The sequence below is a fragment of the Lipophrys pholis genome (assembly GCF_963383615.2).
Source record: "Lipophrys pholis genome assembly, chromosome: 16".
NCBI classification, from domain to species: Eukaryota; Metazoa; Chordata; class Actinopteri; order Blenniiformes; family Blenniidae; genus Lipophrys; species Lipophrys pholis.
Genome location: NC_137634.1, coordinates 13,034,302 through 13,059,823, shown reverse-complemented (window position 1 = coordinate 13,059,823; position 25,522 = coordinate 13,034,302). Strand labels below are relative to the sequence as shown.

Below are 25,522 nucleotides of genomic sequence, written 5' to 3'. Positions count from 1 at the left end.
TTTAAATTTAAAGGACACAAAAAGGCCATTATTGGATTATTTAAGTAAGTACTTTGAAGCCTAAATGTTTAAAAACTTACCATAGGGGTAGATCTGATACGTGAGGGACAGATTAAATGCGCAGTGAGTCCACAGTTTGACCCCCGGCTCAATCCCCCCCCCCCCCATCTATTTCTACAACTTCTGTCTAGTAAAAATCTAAATTGTCAAAATGATACTATTAAGATGAAAAATATAGATTATATTATTAGAGAAGTTAGATTAACTTCAACATCTAAACTGGGGACAAAATTGGAGGAACAATAATGAATGAGGTGTTGACTTTCTTTCATATTAGGGATAAAAATGTGTATTCGACCCCAAATCAGAACATGAGCACACACTGCAGGTTCAGCATTTAAAAGTCGTTTTTCTAATGAAACTTAAAACACTACGCCCTTCTCTAAAAACGCTCGTTATATACAGCCCTGTGTGTTAAGTGCCAACTGCACCACCTGATACATGATTGCATATAAATCTCCAAAAATAATGTGTAAATCGACATTCGGATCAGTTTTCATTAATCTCCTCACCAGTTTTATCTAAATGTGGCTGATTGCTCAGAAGTTTCGCTCGCAGTCGCAGGTTAACCTCAAGATAGAGGTGGAAACTGCCCGACCTTTAACCCTCATAGGACGATATTGTCTTAATGACCCCCCCCCCCCCCCCACACACACACTACTTCAGACCCTCAGTGTCATCCACGAGCTGCCCCTTCGATGAGCCCTGTCAGCTGCAACGCTCTAATATGATCAAAACAGATAGTGTATTTAACAAACCCTCATTATGTACAGATATATACACTCCAAGACGTTCAAAAAAAATTAAAATTAAATAAATCAACCTTGTGACTCCTTCAGGTTTAAGTTTAAGAAATACATTGTATTTCTCTCAAGAGGGTGATTTGTTTGAAGTAAATTATGGCTTCATGTCATTATTATTATTATTATTCAAACTTTAAGGGACTTTCGGTTTGTATTCTACTGAAGGTGATTCTAATTCTGCAAAAAAGAAGCAATGAACTGTAGGAAGAAGACGTCGATGACGCGGCCAAAATGAAATCCTGAAATGGTCTGAAAGCTAAAACACACAACAGAAAAAAAGTAGGATTAATAGCACATCTTTCGAAACTGATGCCATGCTGTGAGATAAATGAACAGAGGCCGTCACATTAACAGGGTGCGAACAAGGTAGCGCTTTCCTTTTTTTTTTTTGTTTTTTTTTTCAGTGGATGAGGTGACCTGCGAGACCCACCCATCATTTCCCTGCTAATACTGCCGGAATATGCATCCCACCCGCCCACCGCGGGCCTTGATCCTTCTGTGAGAAATGCATGGACAGGAGAGGGGAAGCAGCGCAGTGATACATCACTCTTACAGAAGGGGGGGGGGGGGGGGGGGGGGGGGGGGATTTTGAAAAAATAAAATAAACCAAACCCCAGAAAATTAAATACGACCTTCAGTAAGGTTCACTCACGCAGGCTGTAACAGACGGTCCCACTCAGCAGCAGCTGTAAACACAGTAGGAGGAAAGAGATCAGATAAAAGTCTCTCCACGGAAGCTCCCCTTTAGTTTCTGGTTTGTTTTCACTCGCAGTGAGGCGAGCCTGACCTTCCTTCAGACAGTGTAGCACTTCAGCAATATCCAGGCTAGAGTCAAATCCAGGAAACAAAAAAAAACAACAAAAACAATCCAAAGACACCCCAATCTCCAAAATGTCAGTAGTAGAATCAGATCGGTGGTGAGGAGGTCCACGTAGGCGTGTGCGAGGGGAGGGCGGGGTTGGGGGGGGGAGGTGGGGGGGTTTGTGAGAGAGGAGCAGGCAGTCTGGTGTCCTACAGTACAAATGGTGGGTTGACTTGCGTTAGTAGCGGAGTGTGCGGCTTGAGCGAGCGGTGGCGAGCTGGACATCAATCGTCCTTGGCGCCGTCGGCTGGGCGGGCTGGCGCGGGGCCGCCTCCGGCCTGCGGCTGCGCCGGTACAGGCGGTAGCCCTTCCGCAGAGCAGGACGAACCAGTAGACCTGCGCGCCAGGATGCACAAGTTGCCCAGGTTGGTGGACAGCGGCAGGTGGAAGGGCACGCTGTACAGCGGGACGCCGTAGTGGCGGCCGTACATCCAGTACATGAAGGGGAAGAGGGCGATGCGGCACATAAAAAAGGTGAACAGTACCATGCCGCCATTGGCCTTGTGCAGCCAGCAGTCCTGGAGGCTGAGCTGGTGGAGGACGCCATGTGGAAGGAGACCAGAGGGTTTATGACAGCACCACACAACACGCTTGCAAACAACTGCTTTCTACACAACCGTTACCGAGGAGTCCAAGCACAAAGGAAACGTTCAGTTAATTCCTCTAAACAAGTCAAAACGGTCTTTTCTAGTGTTGTACAGTGACTTGATGTCTGAATATATATAGTGTCATTTCTGTAGGGGTGCACTGTTAAACAGGATGGGAAAAAGAACCCTCTGTTATTAAGATCAAAGTAATTATTTCACGCGAAAGAGGCAAAGTGCAGAATTTGATCATTGCCATAATCTTACAAATCCTAATGCGAAGAATAACATTTGGGTTGAATTGAAGGATTTGGATTTTTTGTTCTCACTTTTCTTTGTTACAGTCAAACCCAACAATTAAAATCAGATCACTCGATCATCTTAAATTTGAAGCTTGTGTTTTAATGCCGATTTGAATCCAGAAGGGGGCAGCAGAGCAGCTTTGCTTTGCTCTTTTTCCCCTCCTGGCACCAGATGTCAGCAGAGACCCGAGAGGCCACGCGCCACTGGTTTGACTGGAGGTGCACTACAAGGCTCTTCTATTCTTGGATTAATGCATTGTAAGGCATGCAGCGTTTCACTAAACTGTACATACAGTGTGTGCTGTCGTGACCTCTGCATGGCTGCAACCAGTGAAACATCAGCTGCGCTGGACGGGGTGTGTGGGGGGTGGGGGTGGTGGGTGGGGGGGAGTGAACTGTGCCATGGCTTCTCCCGCTGAATGCTGCTGACTGATGTTTTCTTTTTGGTGAGCTATGCACCTTAATTATTGATAGAACAGTGACAAGCAACATCCCAAATGAAATGGAGACACTCGGGTTTTTGACGACGCGGGGCGAAGCAAAGCACCTGAGTGGGAGTTGCATCAGAAAAAGGATGAATGGAGGTTTTCTGGGCCCGAGCTAGAGGAAACGAGGAGGAAACGATACGCCGCTCCTGAACATGTTTCAGTAAATAAACACGGCTTGGGCTTTCTGCTGTTCGCACTTGAAAGTGAAGCTTGTCACACATCAGCTTTGATGCAATTTTGACCAAAACATGTTCCAAATGTCCCTACTGTATTTTTATACATCCACCTGGGAATCAACTAGGATCCCGGAGGATCCAGAGAAAAACGAGTTTTACCAGGCGTGTCTGGACCTCATCGCTCACAGGGAGTTTACGTTCACCAAGTAAACAGGCCAAATGATCTGTTGTGGAAACTCAGCGGTATTTTCCATCCGTATCTACGAAACGGGATGCAAGTTAACCTTCGGACAGTCCGATTTCATGTAACTTCCTTTAATACCTTTAAACCGTGTGACTCATTGAAATGATGACACTTTCATTCGATGAAATATCTTTGGATTGCAGGGAAGGAAAGTTTCGAATTGGTTGAGGGTGTTGAGAGTACAGTCATGCTAATGCTTGTGGATGGAACCACTCAGGTCAGCTCGTTCCTTCCAGGTCTGCATTTGTCTTTTTGTAGTTGTTGGGAAAACAGAAGCAGAGAAACACCCTCCAAACTTTCAATGCCTCATAGTGCTCTGAGCGGAGCCCGGTGCGCACAGCAAGTAGAGAAACACAAAGCTGGACGGGCCCCGTAGTGCTTGGTTACAGTTGCCAAGCTGTGATTGGACAAAATTAAGGTTTGAGCAAATGATTGTCCGGCCTGGCTGCGTGGCAGCTGACCGGTCTGACGGGAGAAAACCGCAGCCTTCGGTCTTTACCGCTGAAGCTTTGCGAGGGAGGAAAAAGAGGGGAGGGGTGCAGGACTCCCCCACCCACCCACCCACCCCCACCAGTTAGACTCAGGTGAATGCACACGTGTTGCATGCTGCCTCACCTGAATGAGGATCTTCCCCAGGGAGACGAAGGGTGTGCTCAGCTCCGTTAGAAACAAGCAGCCGATGAAGAAGTCCCCCTGGTCCTTTCTGAAGAACTGAGGAGCAGACAAACATACAAAACACACACACACAAAGGCTGAGCAAACAAAGCGGGAAGATTTCTTTGGAAACAAACTGAAAGTCTCTTCTGAAGAAAAAAAGGAGGGTAGATTTTATGAGGCTGCGTTCATTCGATATATCGAAACAGCCACATTAAATCTCCACCTCATCCTCTCTTCAGATCAACTTCCAGGATGGGATCATATTTGAAAACCAACGTTTGACTGGTGATTCGTCCCGCATCCGTTCTTCAGCCGTCACATAATCTGAATGAGGCCTTCCCTTCACCAGGACAAGAGGGTGTTGGTTTGAATCTGTTATGACAGGCCCTGGACAGTCTGGTTCCACTGATCAGTCAAACAACAGTAGTTTAAGGCCTTGAGGGCACCTGAAACTTAAGACGGCACTAATATGACACTGTTTACATTCCCTGCGGTTGCGTCGTGTACCCGCCAAACTCCTACTTAACCCAAACAATATTTGAACAGATCCTTCCCTTCTTCGTACTTATCATCCCTTTAACCTCTTTTAAAATGTGTTATTCTGTGCTATACAATTATCTGGCTGGCTGTTATGACAACCTCTTAATCTCGGCGACAGCTCCGGGGTCGCGACAACTTCAACATGCCAAACGAAACACTGAAGCCTCAACAGAGATAAAACCTAAAAGAGCAATCAGGCAGTTATCATCAAATTACTAATATATAATTTACAAGTTCTCTAAAACAGTCAGTAGTAAATACTCGCAGTGAGCCGGAGGAACTTTACGAGCCCTAATGTTTCCCTGCAATACCTCAGGGATAACTAGGAAATACTCAGCCAAGAAAGTGGTGAATGAATCCATTTGCTCTCCACAGAGACGGGAGACGAGTTTCAATCGAGTGACTTCAAACACGAGCCGGGACGCAGGAAACGCCAAAACCACGTCAAGTTAAAAGTCTACCAACACCACCGACATATTCTAGACCAACTTATCCAACTTAAAGAGTCGTGGGGAGACGGATCGACGTCGGTGACCTGGGACCAAAGCAAGGCACCAAGTACCTGGACAAGTACACACTCGCAGTACTACCTACTTAAGAATCTTCATTTAACCTGCATGTTTCTGGACGGTGGGAGAGAACTGGAGTACAGTACTTTGCATATCCAAGACAACCACGACACCGACACGTGGCCCTGCAGAGTCCTGTATTCATTTATTTCACTATTCAAATGCTGCTGCTGACGAGGACAAACAGCAGTGTTTATGCTGGACTAATAGTTTAAATAAGCTGTGACTTATTCCATTGAAAATATTGACCTACCATGAGTAAACACTAAAAACAAATACCCTGAGCGTCTGATATCACCATGTAATATCCCCCCCCCCCCCCCCAAAAAAAAACGGCCGGGCTCGCCTGTTATACCAGCTGGACTTTGTTCTAAACTCCATAAACGCTGAGTATGAAGAAGCAGGTTCCATGACAGTAATCCTAATCCAACACCAACATTGACCAGCTGCTGCCACGTTGGAAAATCTGCTCAAGATTATACTTTATGTTCCAGTTAATAATTCCCATGGAGCATTTGCTATTCTGCTTGATATTTCCTGGGCGAGTAGTAAGACTTGACACCCGGAGGCTGATTGATACCGCGAAGATAATCTAGTGGCTATTTTGTAGAATAAGCCACAACGGGAGATCTCTCACACAAAAAACAAACAAAAGGCCATAAAGTCGCGGCGGGCCGGGTGGGGGGGCAGCACAGGGAGCCATGTCTTGTATATAATGAATGAAGCTTTCAAATATTGACCAGCGGCACAGTGCCGTGTGGTTAGAGCTGCCACCCTGGAATAGGTGAGTCAGTGGAGATGGATGAAGGCACCCCGGACAAAAGAGGAGCGCTGTCTGGTGGCCTTGCGTGCTGTGTGCCGGCCATTAATAAAGCATGAGAGGCTCCAGACACGGCTTTGCCATCTGCCCACGAGAGAATGGCCGAGACCACAGTGAGGAAATTTACACCATGCCTACTTCAGCTACCTGGCGACCATTTCCCGCCATTGTTACACCGTTGCTGCCGCTCACAACGTCTATGCTTAAGCACATCCGACGCCGGACACACGGCAGGTGGTCTGGTCTACGATGAGTCCGATAATGAGAAATTATTAATAAATTAACCGTTATCCAAAATCGTGGTTGTTTTAAGGGAGGCCATGACAGATAATGACAATATAACGGCATTTTCTTCATATTTCTGTGAATAAGAAAAGTCAGTATACCCAAATAAGATGTATTCCTACTGTTACATGTACCCGATATTAAAGATCTCAGCACGCTGTGGTTGAAACTGAAATTGTAAACCACAACACACTGCTCTGCTACTCTGCTCAGAGCCTCTAATTTGCCTGCTGCCACTGACAACGCCGAGTGTGATTTGTGGTTAGCAGCACTCTGATGATTACTATCAGTGCAGGGATGAATTTGAATATTCTACGACACAAAATAGTCTGTGTGCAAAGTAGGTGTATTTAAAGCAAGAGAATCACCTTTCAGGCATCACCACGAACCAACCCTGGTTATGACGCTGTCCACATGCGATGCCTTTGACTGCAAAACGCATCAGGCCAGATATTCTCCCGAATGAAATAAAACCCACAGGTGTCGTTCCCCCAGAATAAGATGATGACGACCATCTTTCTGCCGTCTCCTCCAGGAGTCTCCACAGACGACCGAGTTGAGAATATTTGACTTAGCAAAAGTTCCTGATGCAACCGTCAGCGGTCAGCCTGAGGTGCCCAGGTCAAATACACCGCCTCTAACCCGAGATCTTTATCTAAAAGTGATTATAAAATCCCTGTGGGAGACACTGCTTCTCAATAAAGTGCATCAATTTAACGTTTTCCTTCTGATGTCTCCCGGTAAAGAGTGACGCCCCAGCAGCAGGTAGCACAGTAAGCCTTGAACGGACAGAAGTGAAAGCAGAAATTATAGATGTTATGCGAGTAGTGATCTGGGTGATACGGTCAGAGCAGTTGTGACCACCAACGTGTGAGCTGGTACGTTGCTACAGGAGTCAAAACCTACATCTTCAGGCTCAGCGTGCCTTTTTTTTTTTGCTGATACAAAAAGGCCTTTTAACAAACGAAATGTGGACTTGTCATAACAGGAGCAGCACAGGTGGCGCTGCTAACGATGGCGCCGTTACATTTCGGTATCGCAGCTATCCAGGCCACTGGGCAAAAACACACCTGGAGCTTTACACTGGCACACACATCTATCTTGCAACTGTGCGTTTTCTTCTATGGCCAGACCAGGTATCTGGTGGGGGAAAACTACTGCAGTCTTCCCCTCCTCCTGTACATCGCCGTTCTTTCACAGATCGCTGGGTAACTCTACCGGCTCCTGCATTACCCAGGTAAGCCAAAGCGGCATTGAGCTGACAAGCGAGGGAACAAAAGGAGGAACAAAGGAGAAGGGAGGCGAGTTTTTGGAGGAAGGAGAGGATGACTGCAGCTGGAGCTGAATAATGTAGGGTAACGTGATCTCTTATAGCCACTGACTGCCACTGCAAACAAAAGGCTTGGTTTTCCACCGCACCTGGCCTGCTAACCTGGGATACCGCTCGGAGAGGAGCGTGGATCTGTTCCATGTTCTCTAATCTTCACGGCACAGTTCGCTGCTCAAACTGCGGAACACCGGCCGCAAGTTTAACAGGAACTTCTTCACTGTTCTCGTATTCCCATGCTTGCAAATTTACTGTGTATTCGTTCAGTTAAATCTTATTTTCAACCTTTCACTGATTTCTATTTTAACAGAAAACAACCACTCTCTCTTCCGGTTCATTCTTAATGCACCCGTTTCCCCCCTTTTGCGACATTTACAATTCAAGGACGTAAAGAAAAACAATGAAGAGCCATTTGTTTGCAGCTGTTCAGAGAAAGCGATCAATAAGTGCGAGCTCAGTCCTCCCTTTCTTTTCCTGTCATTTACTTGTTTAGAGGCCTGGACTACTTGCGGTTTCCTCTAAAACGGCCGACCGGGACTGCGTTTCCTCCAGCGCGGCAGTCCTTCTCTCCTGCATAGACCTGAACTCAGCGAGAGGGAGCGAGGAGGATAATGCCTCGATTTAACCAAGGATGGTAAGAATTCAACAGCATGCCACAAAAGGAGATGGCGCGGCGGGGAAAATGTCTGCTGTCCCAGAGAGTGACTGAAACCCCATGATAAAGTTCAGAGGAAATGACCCGTGTTCCTGCCCTCCCCTATCCTAAAACTCGGCTCATATTTCCATCGTTTCCTGCTTTTTGAAGAAACCTCGGCATTCGATCAGTTAATTAAATTACATTATAAATATCCAAACACTATGAGTTTGTGTGACTGGCGGACTTTATAACCCATGACTGCTGCGCTCCAAACTAATCCGCAAAAGCTGCGCTAAACTTTTGACACAGTCGGACTTCTCCAGCCGGCCCGGGAGAGAGGTACAAGTAACTCCCAGTCCGTTCGGTCGAAATTTTAATCACAACTTTAAAGGCGATGCAGGGTCAGCTGACCTTTTGACCAGCCAGGAAGCAAACAAAGAGCGCGTTGGTTGGAAATTTCTGTCTAATCCGAGAACAAAACTCAGTCCTCCAGACGATTAGTTCATTTTTGATCCACTCACAATGAGCACACATCAGGACATAACTTCAAGTCACTTTTTTGGATTGTATAAACTGCCCTGTTGCTGGTTCAAGCTTGAGGGTCAGAGATGTCTTTATTACTTCCAGTAGTTTTGCAGCTAATTGCAAAAAAAAGTATCAAGAAATACAAAACTGAGAAGCTCACGTTGCATCGTTCAAAGCCGACAGCACTTGAAATAAAAAGTTCATTAGTTGGGCACTGTAGCCTCTGTACGGACTGTTTATTACGTTAGACTACCAGTTTGTAACGGCGCAATCAGATTATGACCGTCTGTGTCTTTTAATAAGCTTCAGAACAAGACAGAATGTACAGCGTACGACAGCCGAGCTGATCATGCTGCTTTCATTCACCACAGAGGAGAATAATGGTTACAAGTTCAGTCTGAAGAGGTTGCATTCAAGACATTTTCTTTTTTTTTGTGTGTGCAGCACCTCCAGTTGCTAAGATACAAGCTGCATCAAACTGTGTGTGTCACTTGTATTGTCGACATGACTTGATTGTGTGAGGCGGTCCTGAACTGTAGTTTACTGTTACTTAACAGCACAGTGGGCTGACAGATGTTTATTAATTCAAATAAATGTGTTTCCACTCAACACAGGGCAGCATCTCAGTCTATTTATTTCGACACTGGGCTGAAATCGGGCGGAGTGACTGAAACTTACTTGATGGGTAATCCATGACAGTGAGCGGTGATGTCTATTTTTTGCTGCCACTTAAGTAATCATTAGGAGATAATGCAGCTTAAAACAAGGATTGATTTGAAACCAGCGCACAACATTAGAGCACACGCTAACAATGCATTACTGGCAGTGGAGTGTACTAAGAGGACACATGACTTATTACTTATCACAAGTGAGCATCGGCTCACTTTAAGTTGATATCTATAGTGTGCTACAGCGAGCCAATGGCTGCGAGAAAAGCGGGGAAAGCACATTAAGAATTATTCCATTTAAACAGTCGGGCTGGGGGGGAAAAAAATGGATTTAAGAATCAAAACGAGAGCGGATTTTAATATCACTGTCTAAGGCTTGTGAAGCACTTTTGAATCACGTTTCAGGAAACTTTCCATATAATAACGACTGAATTATTAAACATAATGTGAGAAAAATAGCATATAAGTGTCCATTTCTATTGTATCACCTAATATGTACTTAGCTTCCTTTTCTTTAAAGTTGAATATCAATTGTTTATTTCTTTAATGGCTAATTTACAATTATATTGCCAATCAACACAAGCTTGGTGTATGACTCAACTTGAGCTTTATTTTTATTGCCGTTTATTGTATAAAAAATATATATATTGCTTTCCCTTCACTCGAGTACCTGCTCTGCTGAGAGCTTGATGTATCAGTTACTATAGCGATGCTGGGATCGGGACCCTACTGCAGGTAATCCCACAGTTCCGATGGAGCTCATGATCTGTGATGCGAATGTTCCCGACTCCTTTCAGGAACCACTGCAGCGAGTGAGCGACCACCAACCCTGCTGCACGCGTTTCTTAATCATTGGTCTGGCCTACTGACAACGTGACCTCGCCGATACCCGTCTCCCTCCCTCCCTCTCCCTGGCTCACCAGTGTGACAGGCAGCAGGATGGTGAGCAGCGCGATGTGATGCAGCACCAGCAGGAACTCTCTGCGGACGAAGGAGTTTACGGTCCTCAGCGAATGCTGCTTGTAGTCCTCGTGTCCCTTGACGCGGAACCGGTGGTAATGGCTGAGGTACATGGCGAAGATGTCGTACGTCATGTACGGGACGCCGTACCAGATGACAAAGTGGGTAGCTAGCCAGTGCCTGAGGAAGAAGAAAGAAAGAAGAAAAAAAGAGAAAGAAAAGAAAACTATCAAATATATGTTCCCGCTGCATCTATTTGTGTACAAGATGGATCACATTAGAAATACTCGCTTTGCTTTCGTCCCATTTTAAAGTAGCAGTAACTCCCTAACTTGTTTACACAAGGATTTGTTTTATCGCACCAAACACGGTGTGTTTTAATAAAAGGTGGAGGAAAGGAAACAGAGCATCAGTGTGATAATAGTCAGAGGAAGAAAGACGTTTTTCTGTACGGCTGAAATGAATCCGAGCTGTGGAAAGCCTGTAGTAAAACTACGACTAATGCAATTTCAACCTTCAATATGAGGAAGTTTCGAATGCGGGTACATTTGCAATCCGGTCCTAATCCGAAGCATCTCGACAGGAACACTGGGTCGCGGAGGAAGGGGGAGGAGGACACTTCTGTACAGTCCCTTACAAATCTTGATCAAGAGCCGTTGGTGGTTACCCGCTATCAACTGGGTTTGAGGCTCACACTGGGCTGAAACAGGCACCGGCCAGCTGTGTTCAGAGGTGGAAAAACCCCTAACAGCTTAAACATTACAAACGCAATCTCGCTGTGTAACTGGACTGCGACTCGGCACTTTTTTGGCACCGGCTACATCTGGGGGCATGTGAATGATTTATTAGCGCTAGTTTTATTTTTGTATATTTTTCATTTGCGAGGAGGACATTTTTATTTTTCTTAGAAAGCCCATGGTAGAAACAGACATTTTAATTCCTTATCAAGACTACACCTAAATGTAACCAATGCAGACAAAGTGTCTCTTAACTGTAATTCATTAACACACTTTTCTCTCGGAGAAAAAATTTTTTTTTTTTTACACTGAGTAAGTTCATTTTGAGCAAGTGGCGCCACGGCAGTACTGAGTGCCACCAGATGCGACAGAAGAAGGGAAACTAAATAACCTTTAGTTTCAGAAGAACACACACAGACACTCTTTTAACCCACATGCCTTGGCTGTCACATGCAGAGCATGGAGAGGCTTTGAGGCAGACTTATGTAAGTACAGTGTAATAAACAGCTTGGATGGCTGCAGCACTCTAATGAGCGCCGATTACCGTGATGGTTAATTATGTGGACAGAATGGAGCGAAGCTGCAGGCCAGAGCTGAGCTACTGACCCCTAACCTCTCGCTGAGTTCCTCAGCTCTTAAGGTCAGTGGATGGAGATTAAGAGCAGTAAGGCACAACAAACAGCTCAAGGAGGAACGGAGCAGATTCTGTGGTGAATGCAGTGAGATGTTTATGTAAGCAGTGACACTCACCAGCATATGAAATACACAGAAATGATCCAAGTCAAGTGTTATTTATCTTATCAGGACTTGTGAGGCTGAGTTAATAATAAATAAATACAGGTATACTTCATATAATTAGTACTATTATCGCAGAAACACATCTAAAGAAGTGTCTCTGTAGCGGCTCCCAATTCATAGTTGGCTCGGTTTTAATGGACGCCGTTCCCTGGAATTCAATCCCCGGTCCTCCGCATAGTCATGTGCCATCAGGAGACGCAGATCTGTGAAAATTCTTTAAAAAAGGCGACCGCTGAAAGCAGATTACCAGATGAAGTACGGTCAAATAAGCCTCGCCTGTTCATATCTCAGTCACAATTCTTGGGGAAACAAAACGCAACAGTTTGTTTACGTTCCTGTTTTTGAATGTTTCGGGGGAGGCCTGGTACCGCAAGGCTTTTTTTTGTGTGTGAAAATGACATTAAGGAGGCAACGGGGGCTAAATCAAATGACAGATTGCGAAGGAGTATTAGAGTATTCATGGGGAGCATGTGTGCGATAAGCTGCGGGCCGTGTGCACGTCACAGGACGGCACAACTGAGCAGCGTTGTGGAGGAATTAAGCTGTGCGGGTGGAGGGGAGGGGTGGCGGAGATTAGCAGCCTGAAACTGGGACTGCCCCGGTCCGGCCGCTGACTCAGTCGGATTAATGGGTTAGCATTAGCCCGGTGTCACACTTTCCTGAACTGCAGAGGGAGCTTCAGGCTATGCTAATGGTCGGTAAAGCAGGTATTTGTGAGGTAAAACATAGAGATCGCAGGAAAGTTTGCTTTTATAACGTTGATGTTTTCAAAACATTTAGCACAACATGTTGTTGTTTTTTAACCTTCCTGGATATTTAGGGTACTTTGAACTTCCTCATATCATTCCAGATTAAACAAATATAACCGCTATTTCCCCTTTTTGCAGACAGTTGCGTCTTAAAAATCACATCCCCAGTGAGTTTCAAACATTTTAAGACTACAGTCCAGTCTGTACGTCCAATCAGGGACGGAGTCCTTGCAGCATTTGGTGGCACTATGATATATATCTATAGATCTTTTACCTCTGTTAACCAGTTTGATAAAGAGTATTAACAAGGCTGACCTGTCGGTAATGACGTTGCCCTGGCAGGATGACACCACCACGACGCCTGCCGTTGTTGCCATGGCAGCATGGATGGAGGACACCAGCCTGCAAGAAAAAAACAAACAAACAGACAAACTTCATTCAAACATTCAATCACTAAATCAGATAAATGTACAAATAAAATGCATTCATGGTTAACGGATGAACGCTTGTAGAAGCCATACATTTTAATCTGCTGCCATCATTACTGATTTTGATCAACATCCCGGTTGTATTTAGGGGCATATGTTAGCACATGAGAACACCGACGCATCCCCACAAACCTGCTGGTTTGGCTGTGGGATTAATGTTGACTCAGCAGCAGTTTGAACAAGTTAAGATAAACTCAGCATGGTTGGTAGCGTTGACCGAGAAGGCCCCCTTTGTATTCCCAATGTTATCATTTTAGTGGTTAAGCAAACTCAATGTGCTTTAGATTATCAGTCACACTCGCCCATTCATACACACAATGGCAAGAACTGCCACGCATTGTACTCGCAAAGGTGAGGAATCAAACCACCAACTGTGGATTTGAGACTGAGCAGCTTTGTGCTTTGGAACTTTTCCCTATGTATGTGTTGGGTTGTTCTTCTCTACTTGCTTTGAATGGCAACCTCATTGCACACTAAAGAAAAAGGAATAAAGAAAAAGAGAAATTATCAAATAAATTCTTGGCGAAGACATGTTAGAAATCAGAATAGCGGGGAGGGATGTGAATGTGAAATGCTTCCGGAATAAACTCATCAACCTGCCGTGGTTTGTATGGTGTGTTGATTGAACAGCGTCGCCATCAAAGAACGCTTTGTACCAAATGTGGAAGCAATGAGCTCACAGAAATCTATTCACAAGTTTTAGTTGTGGTTTGGTAAAGGTCCAGATTGTGGTGGATGGGAATTGCTTAGATGTGCAATATTTGCTGGTTTGCACTTTGTGTTATTGTTACAATTATTCATCACACTCCCAAAGTCTTGTGAGCAGACTTCGCTTGCAAATGTCGCTTCAATTGTTTGGTCTTCCTGCTGCAGTCATGAATGATTTCAACAAACAGAAAGCTTTGGTTCCTTATTCATTTCCATGATATTGTTCCAGAAACTACTCAGTCCAAACTGTATTCTCTCAGAATATGTTGGTAGTCCAGCTCAACGTCTGGATTCTTTCTTGGAAAAGATCAATCATATACACACACACACACACACACACACACCCCAAAAAAAAAGGGCTTTCTTGTTGACTTGATTTGATATTTTTCTCAAAACACACCTGCCCTACCCCAATAAATTAAAGTTGGCCTATTGGTCTGTGCGTCTACTCAGTAACTGAATGGGCAAGGCAAAACCTTTTGAATGTAGGTCAAGTTTGACACAAGTGTCGCTTCAGGTAAGCCCCGCAAGCAGCCAGACCTGCGAGTTCAGTGTGCCATCGTGGGATTAGCAGTGCTGGGCCTCAACTTTCCTTGTCTATAAACAGACCTGTGACATAGGAGAACTTGGGACATCTCTATTTGAAGTGTCGCTGTGTGGTGGCGTAAGGCATACAGAGCATTCGCAGGCCTCACACCTATCGTGTCGCAACTTCTGTGATCGTTCTTATTGACTTGAATACTGACACAAACATTCTCGGGAGTCATGAAAACGCCATTCTGTGACGTTCTGAGACTGTTATAAAAAAAAAAAAAACATTTAGTTTACAATCAAGCAGATGTTGATTCTCTTTTAATGGCCCAAAGGGAATTATTTTTGGTCCGCTTTAAAGAGGACGCCGGATTATATCACCAATTTGTTCAAACTATGAATGAATGCTTTTGCTCAGAAAAGCTCTCTCTCTCTCTCTCTCTCTCTCTCTCTTTCTCTCTCTCTCTCTTTGGCTGTTCTCCAACTTGGCAGCACCGACAGTAAGCTGCTTTGAAATCAGAAAACATGTAATTTATTCCTCAGCACTCACTGCGGCCATAACAGACAGTGGCCTCTTTAACACAACACTTTGTTTAGGAATCATTTCCCTATGGGTCTGCTTTACATCACCACCTACTCGTCACCACCGACTCATCACCACCTACACTAATGAACAGAGACAAACACAGGTTTCCTTGTGGAGCCGCAAATGGGACAATTACTCAGCTCGTGTTCATAATGAAGGAGAGGTGAGTGTGGGCCACTCATTTCTTAAGATTTGGAGATTTTCTTCGGATCAATAGAGCACTCGGACAGCAGTAATCCATTACAATCAGAAAAAAAAGTTTGTATATAAGCTGTATTTTCTTCTTTAGTGCTCTACATACAATTTATTGAACAAAGACAGGACTGTAGAAGGAATAGTGTGGATTTTTGCTACACATATAGGTATACTAACAGAAATATGACAACAAACTTGCGTGATTCACATTACAAGAAAGACCCCTAAATGATTGACAAGGGTTGTCGTTATTGAGCTCGATCATTATATTAAGAAGTGTTTCTAGTATGTTGAATATCTTTAGCTACAGCAATAGGACAAGAATTTCGTAAAGTGGGTTATGACAGGAAGTTTGACTGCACAGTATCACCTGCTACTGAATCCAAGGTGAAATCTATTACAACGTAATTCAATGCACAAGAATAACAAGGTTACCACCTTACGTCATCTACATAGGTATGCCTCCAGGAAGTGAACAAAGCCAACCAATAACCGAGCCGTTGTAGCATTCATGTGCAGAAGAATGCCTAGATATGGAATTAGACGGAGAAATTGGATGCAGTCCAGCGATTACCTCTTGGGAATTTGCAAAATTATGTTATGGTGCAACGCCGGTGGCACTTTAATCATCGTTTTGGTAGCTGCAGCTCGTAGCAGTAGTCACATGGTGACACAATAATACGAGGAAGCAGTTGTGTGATAACAGCCATCAGTGAATCCCTTCCCAATGTAACCACAGATTTAAGCTAGAACCATAGATATCGCCACGATTGCCTGTCTGTGATGACCAAAATCGCACGGCCTCAAGACATCAGTGAGATAAAGTGGCTTGTTTTGGGATTGGACATCCTCAAAATGACACTATCAAAATTTGGATTACAAGCTATTTGTTCTGGGCACATTACAAATATTTTTTTGTGGTTTGGACCTCTTTTCAGTCATCACAGAGCATACAGCAGCTGTGAGTCCTAATGTTTTATTGGGTCAGCTCATCAAATAAATCAAGCAAAAGCTGCAAGGAAAACAAATCCAGACAGGCAGGAGAGGAATGACTACTTGCTAAATGACATAAACTATCAGCGCAAAGGATGTATTTGAGGCGTACTTTGGCTTCTTCTTGAGGGAGCTGGATTTATGACCTATACTACAAGTCAAAAGCAGCCACCAGGGGGCAAATTAGGTGGTTTCACTTCATTTTCAGAAATGTGTCACATAATCTATCTTATTCCACCACTTAGTGGAACCTAGATCAGGGTTCTCAGCAGGATTTTCTGACAGCGTAAGGCTGGGATCACTGAAAGTTTGGCCAGGGGCTTAAAGTAATGGTAAAACACTGAATTGATAAATCTAAACATTCAAGTAAGTTGAGTAAAGTCACAAAATTACTTGCCATTAAAATTCATTGCCCATTATTTTGCGACTATGGTAGTTGAACATATAATAAGATCAGACTCAATGTAACTGCATTAGTGCATGTTAGGCTATATACTTCACATTAGGTCCAACGTCCATAATAAAAGAAAACTTATATAATGCTGTTCATTGGTGTGAATGGGCTTCATGGATCATGAAAAACAGTATACCAAAGCAAATAAAGGCTCAGGCTAAAGGCCCCGGAGGACTCCCAAAAGAACAAGAAAGTTCGGTTTGCAGACAAATGTTTTCAGAAATACATTTTGCTGAACTATTTCAGTAATGAAAGAGAAACCTTGTGTCGGAGGCGTGATGTTTGGTCCAGTTTTAACAGTTTTAATGCAGGTTTTAACGGCAGGAGCTGACAGTAATGAGCAATGCGTTCAGGGACATCACGTAACTCCAATGTGTGCTACGTGCTAACGAGCGAGGCTACAAGCTAAACATGATTAAAAATTAACTGATATATACATGCGAGCCGGAACGTGTGTGTGCGCAGCAGCCGGCAGGACGTGAACAGACGCCACGCTCAGCCTTGTCGTGGAGTTGAAATGCAGAAGTTAAAAAGACAAATCTCAATCAGTCAGTCACTTTTGTCTGGAAGTACGCTGTGATGGGGCACGTGCATTTGTTATGCTGACATGCGCTGGCGAGAATGTATATTACTTTATTTCTCAACCCTTCTCTTGTCAGTAATCACTAGTCCATATTTGGTCAATAATTAGCCTTTGCACCCCTTCAGGAAAGCTCCCTATTGCTCAGAGTTTCCTTATTTGTTCCTCCACTCATGCTACCTGGGTTTTCTCAAAGGTTTCTCCATGCATCACAGCACATAAACACTCACTTTTAGTTACAATATGGTTCTTTGTTTCAAACCAACTCAGAGCAGGAACTAGCGAAAATGAACAATACTTGGGTCTTATGAGATTAAGAAAACCACGGACAACTGTGGAGCCAATCATAAGAGTCCAATAAATATAAACTCCAAAACAGCACAGTTTTCATTTCTCAGGAAATACTTTATCGTCCCTGTGATGATGCAAAAGATGGGAGCTAATAATAAGTTCTTATGTATCCGCTTGAAGTTCCAAAGCCGCACACCAAGACTAACACACCCAGGCTACCAATATTTCATACATATCAGTTGGATTCCAGACTGACGCAGGTTCTGGATAAGATGGCAGTTACCAGGAACCAAGACGAGCTCTACAAGGTCAAAAGACTGCCTTCTTTCTCTTCTCAAATGGTGCACCACAAATTGCAAGACTGTGGAACAAAGAGGGTATTTATGTGGTTTCCAGCCTGAACCTGCTGTCACCTCGCACAAGTCTCAATGGGGAGTACGGCCATGACACTGGCATCAGCAAGGCAACGAAAGCCATGTGACCGGCAAGTAGAGTCCCACAGGCCTGAGCTGGGAAAGCATGACTGGCCTCCTAACCCCCGCCCCCCCATTCTCCAATACACTCAATTTACCCGACACGTACACATTTGTAGCCCCACGGCCTGCTGTCTTTGAGGGCAGTACAGTTACATACTCGGTCACAAGACCCAGATTTTACACAGCAAATTCATTGTGTGTCCGCCAATAACCCCTCCCACCCTCACTCTGTGCTGATGAAAGGTTGAGGTTGACGGGGTGAGGAGCGTGCGGAGGGGGAAAAAGGGAAGAATGCCGAGTTGCCTTGTTCGGAAATGTTGTCTTTTCTTTCCTGCTGTGTCAGGCCAGTGAAGAACTGCGGCTTCCCTTTCACGAGGACACTAGGACCAAGTCTTATTACTGACTGTTTTGTTATCCACGGCCTATTTGCTCTTTCATGTTCTGTCACACACGCAGCGTCTGACAGTCAGGAGTAGTAGGCTTTCCTTTTTTTTTTTTTTGCTCCTTCGAGTAAATGGGCTACCTAATCTGTGGGTCCATGGGCACTGCAGCAGAGTGAAAGAAAGTGACAGCAGAGGCTAAAAAGCAAACAGGGCAAAGTGCATTTCATGGCAAGATGGAACTCTCTCTCGCCCTCTCTCTTTCTCCCTATCACAACACTACAATCGCAGAAATGAATGCAGTAACATCAGTCTGCAGGAAATCACCTCAATACCCTTGTTAACAGACTTACTGTTGTGACCGTATTTAATTTGTGTTAAATCGGCATATGTCGATATGAAAAAAAAATATATTGCATGCACGCAATTCGTCAGCTAAATAACTAAATGCCCTCTCACTAGTCAGCAGGAAGATTATTTGGTTAAAACAATTTTTGCCACGTTCACATCTGCTCAAATGGCTACAAGTTTGGGCTCCAGAGCCAAGAGCCAGCAGTTCTCCTCCCTGAGTGAACTGTACTTGTAGAACAATAGAATGGAATGTCTTCTCGCATTATCAACACTGTTTGTCAGTATTTTCATGGGTAGAATGAAAACAAGATGGCATGCAATCTGTGTGAGTATCAAAAGTGAACCGATCTCTGTTGGAGTGATACATAACCACAACGACCATTAGCATTTGGATATCGAATCTGCATGGAGCAGCATCTTCAGTTACTAGCGGTACTACGGGCCAATCTGACATCATTTATCTGGAAACGCTGTGCTCACAAGGGACTGTAACGTGTCTGTTTTCATTGGGTACTCCGGTTTCCTACCACAGTCCAACATCATGCATGTGAAATTTATTGATGACATGGCGGAATGGGTGTGGTTGCCTGTCCCTCTATCTTTGCCCTGTGCCCTACAGCCCCAGAGCACAGAAAACTCCCAAATTACTGCACAGGCCTAAAAAAAAGAGACCATAAAATACATAAACTCACCAGACACTTTGTCATGTATTCCAGTTAAACTACAAGTAAACAGCTGATGTGATGTCATTATATGAACATAGGATGACAAAATAAATCTATCTAATCAGCCAATCGCATAAGAGCAACTCAATATATCTTGGCATGAAGACATGGTCAAGATGATCTGCTGATTATCTGAGAATAAAGAGGAAATGTGATTTAAGTGACTATGAGCGTGCCGTGGTTGCTGGTGCCAGACAGGCTGGTCTGTGTATACAAACTGCTGATCGACTGGGATTTTCACACACAACCATCTGTGGGGTTTACAGAGAATGGTGCGAAAAAAGAGAAAAGATCCAGCGAGCGACAATTCTGAGAGTGAAAATGTCTTGTTGATGCCAAAGGTTAGAGGAGAATGGACAGACTGGTTATAGATGACAGAACCGTAACTGAAATAACCACATTATAACCAAAGTAAGCAGAAAACCGTCTTCTGTCAGCTACCAGCAGTAAACTGAAGCTACAGTTCACCGAGGCTCACCAACATTGGACAATAGAAGACTTGGAAAAACATTTTCTTGGGCACTTTGTTTTTTTAGTGTCAATTACAGCGTTGTTTAAATGCATATGTGTTCAGCAAATGCCTTCATGTCAATATTTCACATTTCTAGCATCTTGACGAATCGATGCGACCAAAAATGAAGGTAGCTCAAGGTGGGTCATGAGTTTATATGATCCTGAAAACAACATGCTAAATTTAGACTGAGTATTCCTTTTTAAGACCAGTCAACATGTCATACAAATATTTGTTTCCTCAACAGTCAAATTAGTCGCCAGAAACTTCCTTGATAACAAATCGCCTTCCAGTAAATAAACCACTGACGACAAATTCAACTTAAAAAGGTTTTGAATGTATTCCTGTAAACATCATATGATATGTCTCACTACTTTCTCCTTTGAAATTTAAAGCGGTAAATAGCTGGTTCATTTCAAACCAGAGTACTTTTTACCCACAGCGCTGCGACTCAATTCAAGGAATCAACAACTACACAGAGAGACAATAAACATTGTGTATACAGGAAGTTCTATCCCGATGGGATCACTACCGTACTGTGGTGGGACAGTTTGTGTGTCTCTAGGAACCCAAGGGCTATGTCGGCAGTATCGCCGGGCAACCCCTGCCGTACAGGTCGAAGGGTAAGAGAGCAGATGAAGAGTGATCCCCTGGACCTCCAGTTTGGGGGTTGGGCGGTGGGCAACCTGCTCCCTTAAAACCAATGTATTGTAGAAACCGAAACTAGCATTGCCACTGCGTCCTTCACTGGGGAAATAATTCCCCTTATTTCATAGAGTCTGTACAACCGATAGAAGGAGTACAAAGGTGGTGTTACACATCGAGCCACAAAGGTAGCATTATTGGGAAATACACCAGGGTGACATAATCCAGATTGATCCTTTAAGCCTTAAGATGGCGGTGGTTCCTACTGTTGATTTGATCTTTTTTATGCATGTGAAGGTCAAACACAACAAAACTTTCATTTAGTAGTTAATAGTTGGTTTACTATGACATTACAACGGGGTTACTGACGGGTATTGAGGAGTCACTATATGACTGAACTGTGCTGTGGAGGCAGGACTAACAGAAAGGCATTTAAGGGCCCAAAAGTTGACTTATAATTGTGGTTGAGACACTAACGGATTGTGCTGGTTGAACAGCAAAGAAGCCAAGTGTATCTTTTCTGTTAGATACAGTCGTATCAGCACAAATGATCACGTGTCATTCCAATAAGTCTGCACTTTACACTTTTTCGCCTGTTCAGTCAAGATTGCTGACATGCGTGATTCCTCGCTCTCCCAAACACTCTGGACAAATAAGGGAGTTGTCCTTGAGTGGCAGTGATAACCAATATCGTCTGCAAATAAATGAGCTCTCTTCAGATGACTAACCCAGAAACCAAAGAGGGTTTTGTTTTTTTTTTCCTGGTGCCAACCTCACTCTTTTGCTTTTTTTTAACTGCAAGTTAAAAATAACAAGAGTGCCTGTTGTTTCTGTATCCTTTTGACAAATTTGAGTGTGGTAGTCTCAAAAGAACCTCCTGAACATTAGTTACAAATGAGAATATGCTTTCTTGACTGCGAAATGTATAGAATGAAGGTGGGTTACATATGAAAACTTGTGTCCTCACTGTGGATAGTTTCCTCTTCTTATTCATTTGATTAACATTAATCAATAACACAAATTGTAACGTGAAAACATGAAATCCAGTGGAGTTTGGATAAAATAGACATCAGGACTCGATTCTTTCCCTACGAAAAAATTTAATTAAAAAAAATCTTTCAACTTGAGCAAAATCTTCACCCTGATCCCGACGGCTTTATGAATATGCTTCATAAACACTTGGAGAAGGAAATCAGGGGAGACGGGAGGTAAACAACAGGAAGAACCGGAGTTCCTGCTAAGCTTTGAAATCAGAGACTCGTCTTCGAGGCCGAGATGAACACAAACAAATCCTCAGCAGATATGGATCACAGTTGGTAGAGGTGCAGTTCAGAACCTTCAGAAATGTTTTAACAACAGTCGTCACTGGTTCAAGGTTATTTGTCGTTTCAGTCAGACTTCTATTCTGGGGAGTTCTGACTTGAGTGCAAGTTAAAAGTTTTTGAATATAATATACTACTGGTAACATAATAACAGTCTGAGCACAAACACGTTTTCATTGTTTCCAAATTTGCTACATTTGGTCTCCTGGTTCTGGACTAAGCACTGATTACACCTCCTGAGGGGTGAAAAGATGGAATCAAATACATAAAGTGAAAGGAAATTGAAGTGAAACAAACCCCATTGTTGTAGGAGTTCCACCGACATTTGCACAGTAACTTTTTAAATGAAGTAAATTCCTATCGTGTGACGCAGCTGATTTACTGGCTCCTTCGAGGAAAGAAGTTATTAGAGGAGATTAACATATTGCCACCTAATGGCTGCAGGTGGAAAGAGTGCTTTGAAGCAAACTTCACACTAGCATTTTCCTTGTCCAGTCCACTGTGTGGAAAAAAAAAAAAGAACGGTTCACTCACGGGTCGCGTTTGCTTTGTGCTTACGCTGGCATTTTCTACATCGGAACAGGGGCTGTAAATAAAACACATGCTGGACAGCCGTTGTGACATATATTCTGTCTTATACCTTTCACTACAGTGTCGTGTACAGGTCTAAATGCAATATACTTTGGAATCATAGTGCTGGTTTTTGAGTTTATGGGTACAGAACTGCTGGAAAATGTGCCAAGAGTGAGTGCTTCCGTCACTTTTACAAAGATAACATGAACTGTGAATACACGTAAATATGTTAGCTTGACATAACTCCAGTCAAGCTAGAACGGGACGAGGTGTTCTGTACACGCACTAGAACTCTTAACAGAATTACAATGATGAAGTCAAACTGCATGTAAGAAGGTAAACAGAAACTCAAACAGAAAAAGTTGTCTGTCCGCTAACTGTAAACACGGTTTTTTGCCATGCCTATGGGATGCTAATATGCTAGCTTGCTATGGACTAACGGTATAAGACGTCATACTTCAACTGGAAACAGCCTAATATTGACACACTGATAAGAAGACAGAATACTGTCAGTTGTCTATCTAATGGCGTCTCCGTGTAAATTCGCGGAAGACGCAACTTTTTGAAAACTCCCCGACTCCATGTAGATGGGAGGAAAATGCAACTCCTCTGAAACTCCGCCACTGCGTGTGTGCACTACGACCGTAGTGAACAGTTCATCTGCACGCAAGAGTGGATGGACAATAACAACAATGGCGGCATCAAGAGTGTCATGACTCCCGGTCCATATTCTCCTAGGACTTGGTAGAATACGGACCGTGGGTCATACCACTAGGAGTCCGCCATAGTTGTTTACAGGCGGATGAGCAGAAGGAACTATTTTCAACAGGGAGGGAGGGGGAGGTAGGCGCATGCGCACTAACAGTGCTCCATAGCCTCCGGCAGTCTCTGCTGGAGGGAATCGTGACCGTGAAAGAATCTTACCACCCTGGAAGCCGGTATAAAAACTTAACTGATAAAGTGGATCCGCAAACCGGTGTCGTATTAACAGCCCCCTGAAAAGTAAGGAAGGTTTTGCGGATATACTTGTATTCGTTGTGGTGTAAACGGGGCCTATGTGTTCTTGACAGCAACAAGAAGCTCATATTACAAATGTATGACACCGTGGTGGAGCTACAGAGGTGTTATGGGCTTTCTGGTAAATTGGAAATTTGTAGAGATCATAAATGGTCTTGGGGGTTATGGTTCTGAGAAGAATGCATGTCAGCAGTGTCAAACGAAGTGTAAAGTATTCCTCCACTGTGCATTACGGTTATGATTTACAAGAGTACACGACTTAGCTCTGGGTTGGTCTGTACTGCATTCAAACTTCATCAAACTTCAATTGAACATCATGGTTAGTATGGTGACCTGAGCTTGTCCGCTCGTTTTATGGACAACAGGGTTTTGACTGACAGCGTTCACAATTCAACAAATTGACAGCGCTAATGTCGCAATCGCACGTGGGTTTCATTTAATCGGTCCAAATCTGTCAAATGTAAACACATCCAAATTCTTCTAAGATAAAGGCAACTGGATTTGTTTGCTCAAGTTTCTCAACGTGTGGTACTATTCGATATGTGACGACAGTGCCGCGTGTCTAAAAATATATTGTGATACATCAAGTAGTACCACCTGAAGTGCAAAAGTAAAGCAGGGACTTTAAAAAAGTACAGGAAGAAGCTGCTCAAGGTATTCCACAAAGACATCCAAAGAAATCAGCACAATCCAAGTTGAAGATCTGTATGTTGGGAAAGACACAGCAGGGTATTTCAAAGGCTGTTTATTTTTTTTAGTGGCGAAACAGTGTGACATCCCCTGAGGCACTGATGCTTGTGAGAACAACATTTTCCGTTAGCTGAGCATTAGTAAATTAGCAGGAGCGTCGTGGAGGAGCAGGATTCAGTGTTTTCCAGTGCATAGCCAACTCAGCAGTCGGGCTCGGACCAGAGATCAGGAGAGGATTAGCAGGAGTGACAGCCTACAAATGAGCATTGAACTGAGCTGGGCACATGTGAGCAAGTCACACTGACCAACACACCCACCCACCCAGTATATTAATCATGACTCACTCAGGAGATGTAAAGTTGATGGAAGTTGAGCAATTACACAAAGATATCCAGATCTATATCCAGATCCGATGACTAGAAGAGCACTCTCATATCATGGGATGTAAAGGCCACTCTTAAGGTTTTCATATTAATAGATTGATATATCGTTGATATTTTGTTCTGCATTTTCTATATCATAATATTCAGACTTTACATGATGATCCAGGCTCAATATGCTCATTTGCTTTTTTTTTTTTTTCCTACGGGGACCCATAGTTTTGATTTGTTGTGGCATTTGCAAATCCCCTCTTTTAAGGTCTCATAATAGATTACCGTCCCAGTCCCCCCACAAATAAACGAGTAGTCCAAAATCACCAGGATGCTGAACCGTTAATCGTTCAGAATAATTCCCACCCTCGCGACTCGTTAAAGGCAATGGTTCGTGGGAGCATTTTGAAATAAAATGCAAGCTAACTGAATGAGTGGCGATGTTGCTAGCTACGAAGCAGTGGTAGAGCTGACTCCAGGCATCATTTACTCCCGGTTATGACGGAGATAAAGTGATGAATTTGTCGGGTTCTTACCTCTCGCTGACCAGCACCACGTCGGCATCGCTCCAGTGCTTGAACACACACGGCAGGATCCTCCTGAAGGCGAAGAAGAGACCGGGGAAAACTACGGCGCCACAAGCTAAAACTTGCAACATCCTGCTCGCCTTTTAATTTTCTATTCAGAAAAAAAAAAAAAAAAAAAAAAGACCCTGCTTGGAGACCTGACGCACTTCGGCCGGTTACACGCGGCGGTGGGGCATTGTCGTGCGGCCGGGGTGGTCGGTGTTTTTTCACCGGGAGCAGTCCACCATCAGCGGACACTCACACACTCACTCTGCGCT

General features: G+C 43.8%; 1 protein-coding gene across 1 annotated transcript; it reads right to left on the bottom strand.

Moving 5' to 3' along the window:
* LOC308121565 (TLC domain-containing protein 3A-like) lies at window positions 1–25,522 on the bottom strand. The gene is given in 7 exon segments (XM_080482855.1): window positions 1–2,037; window positions 2,040–2,066; window positions 2,069–2,255; window positions 4,135–4,230; window positions 10,468–10,687; window positions 13,107–13,193; window positions 25,215–25,522. Coding segments are annotated over 7 exon segments (873 nt in total). The 5' UTR covers window positions 25,337–25,522; the 3' UTR covers window positions 1–1,903.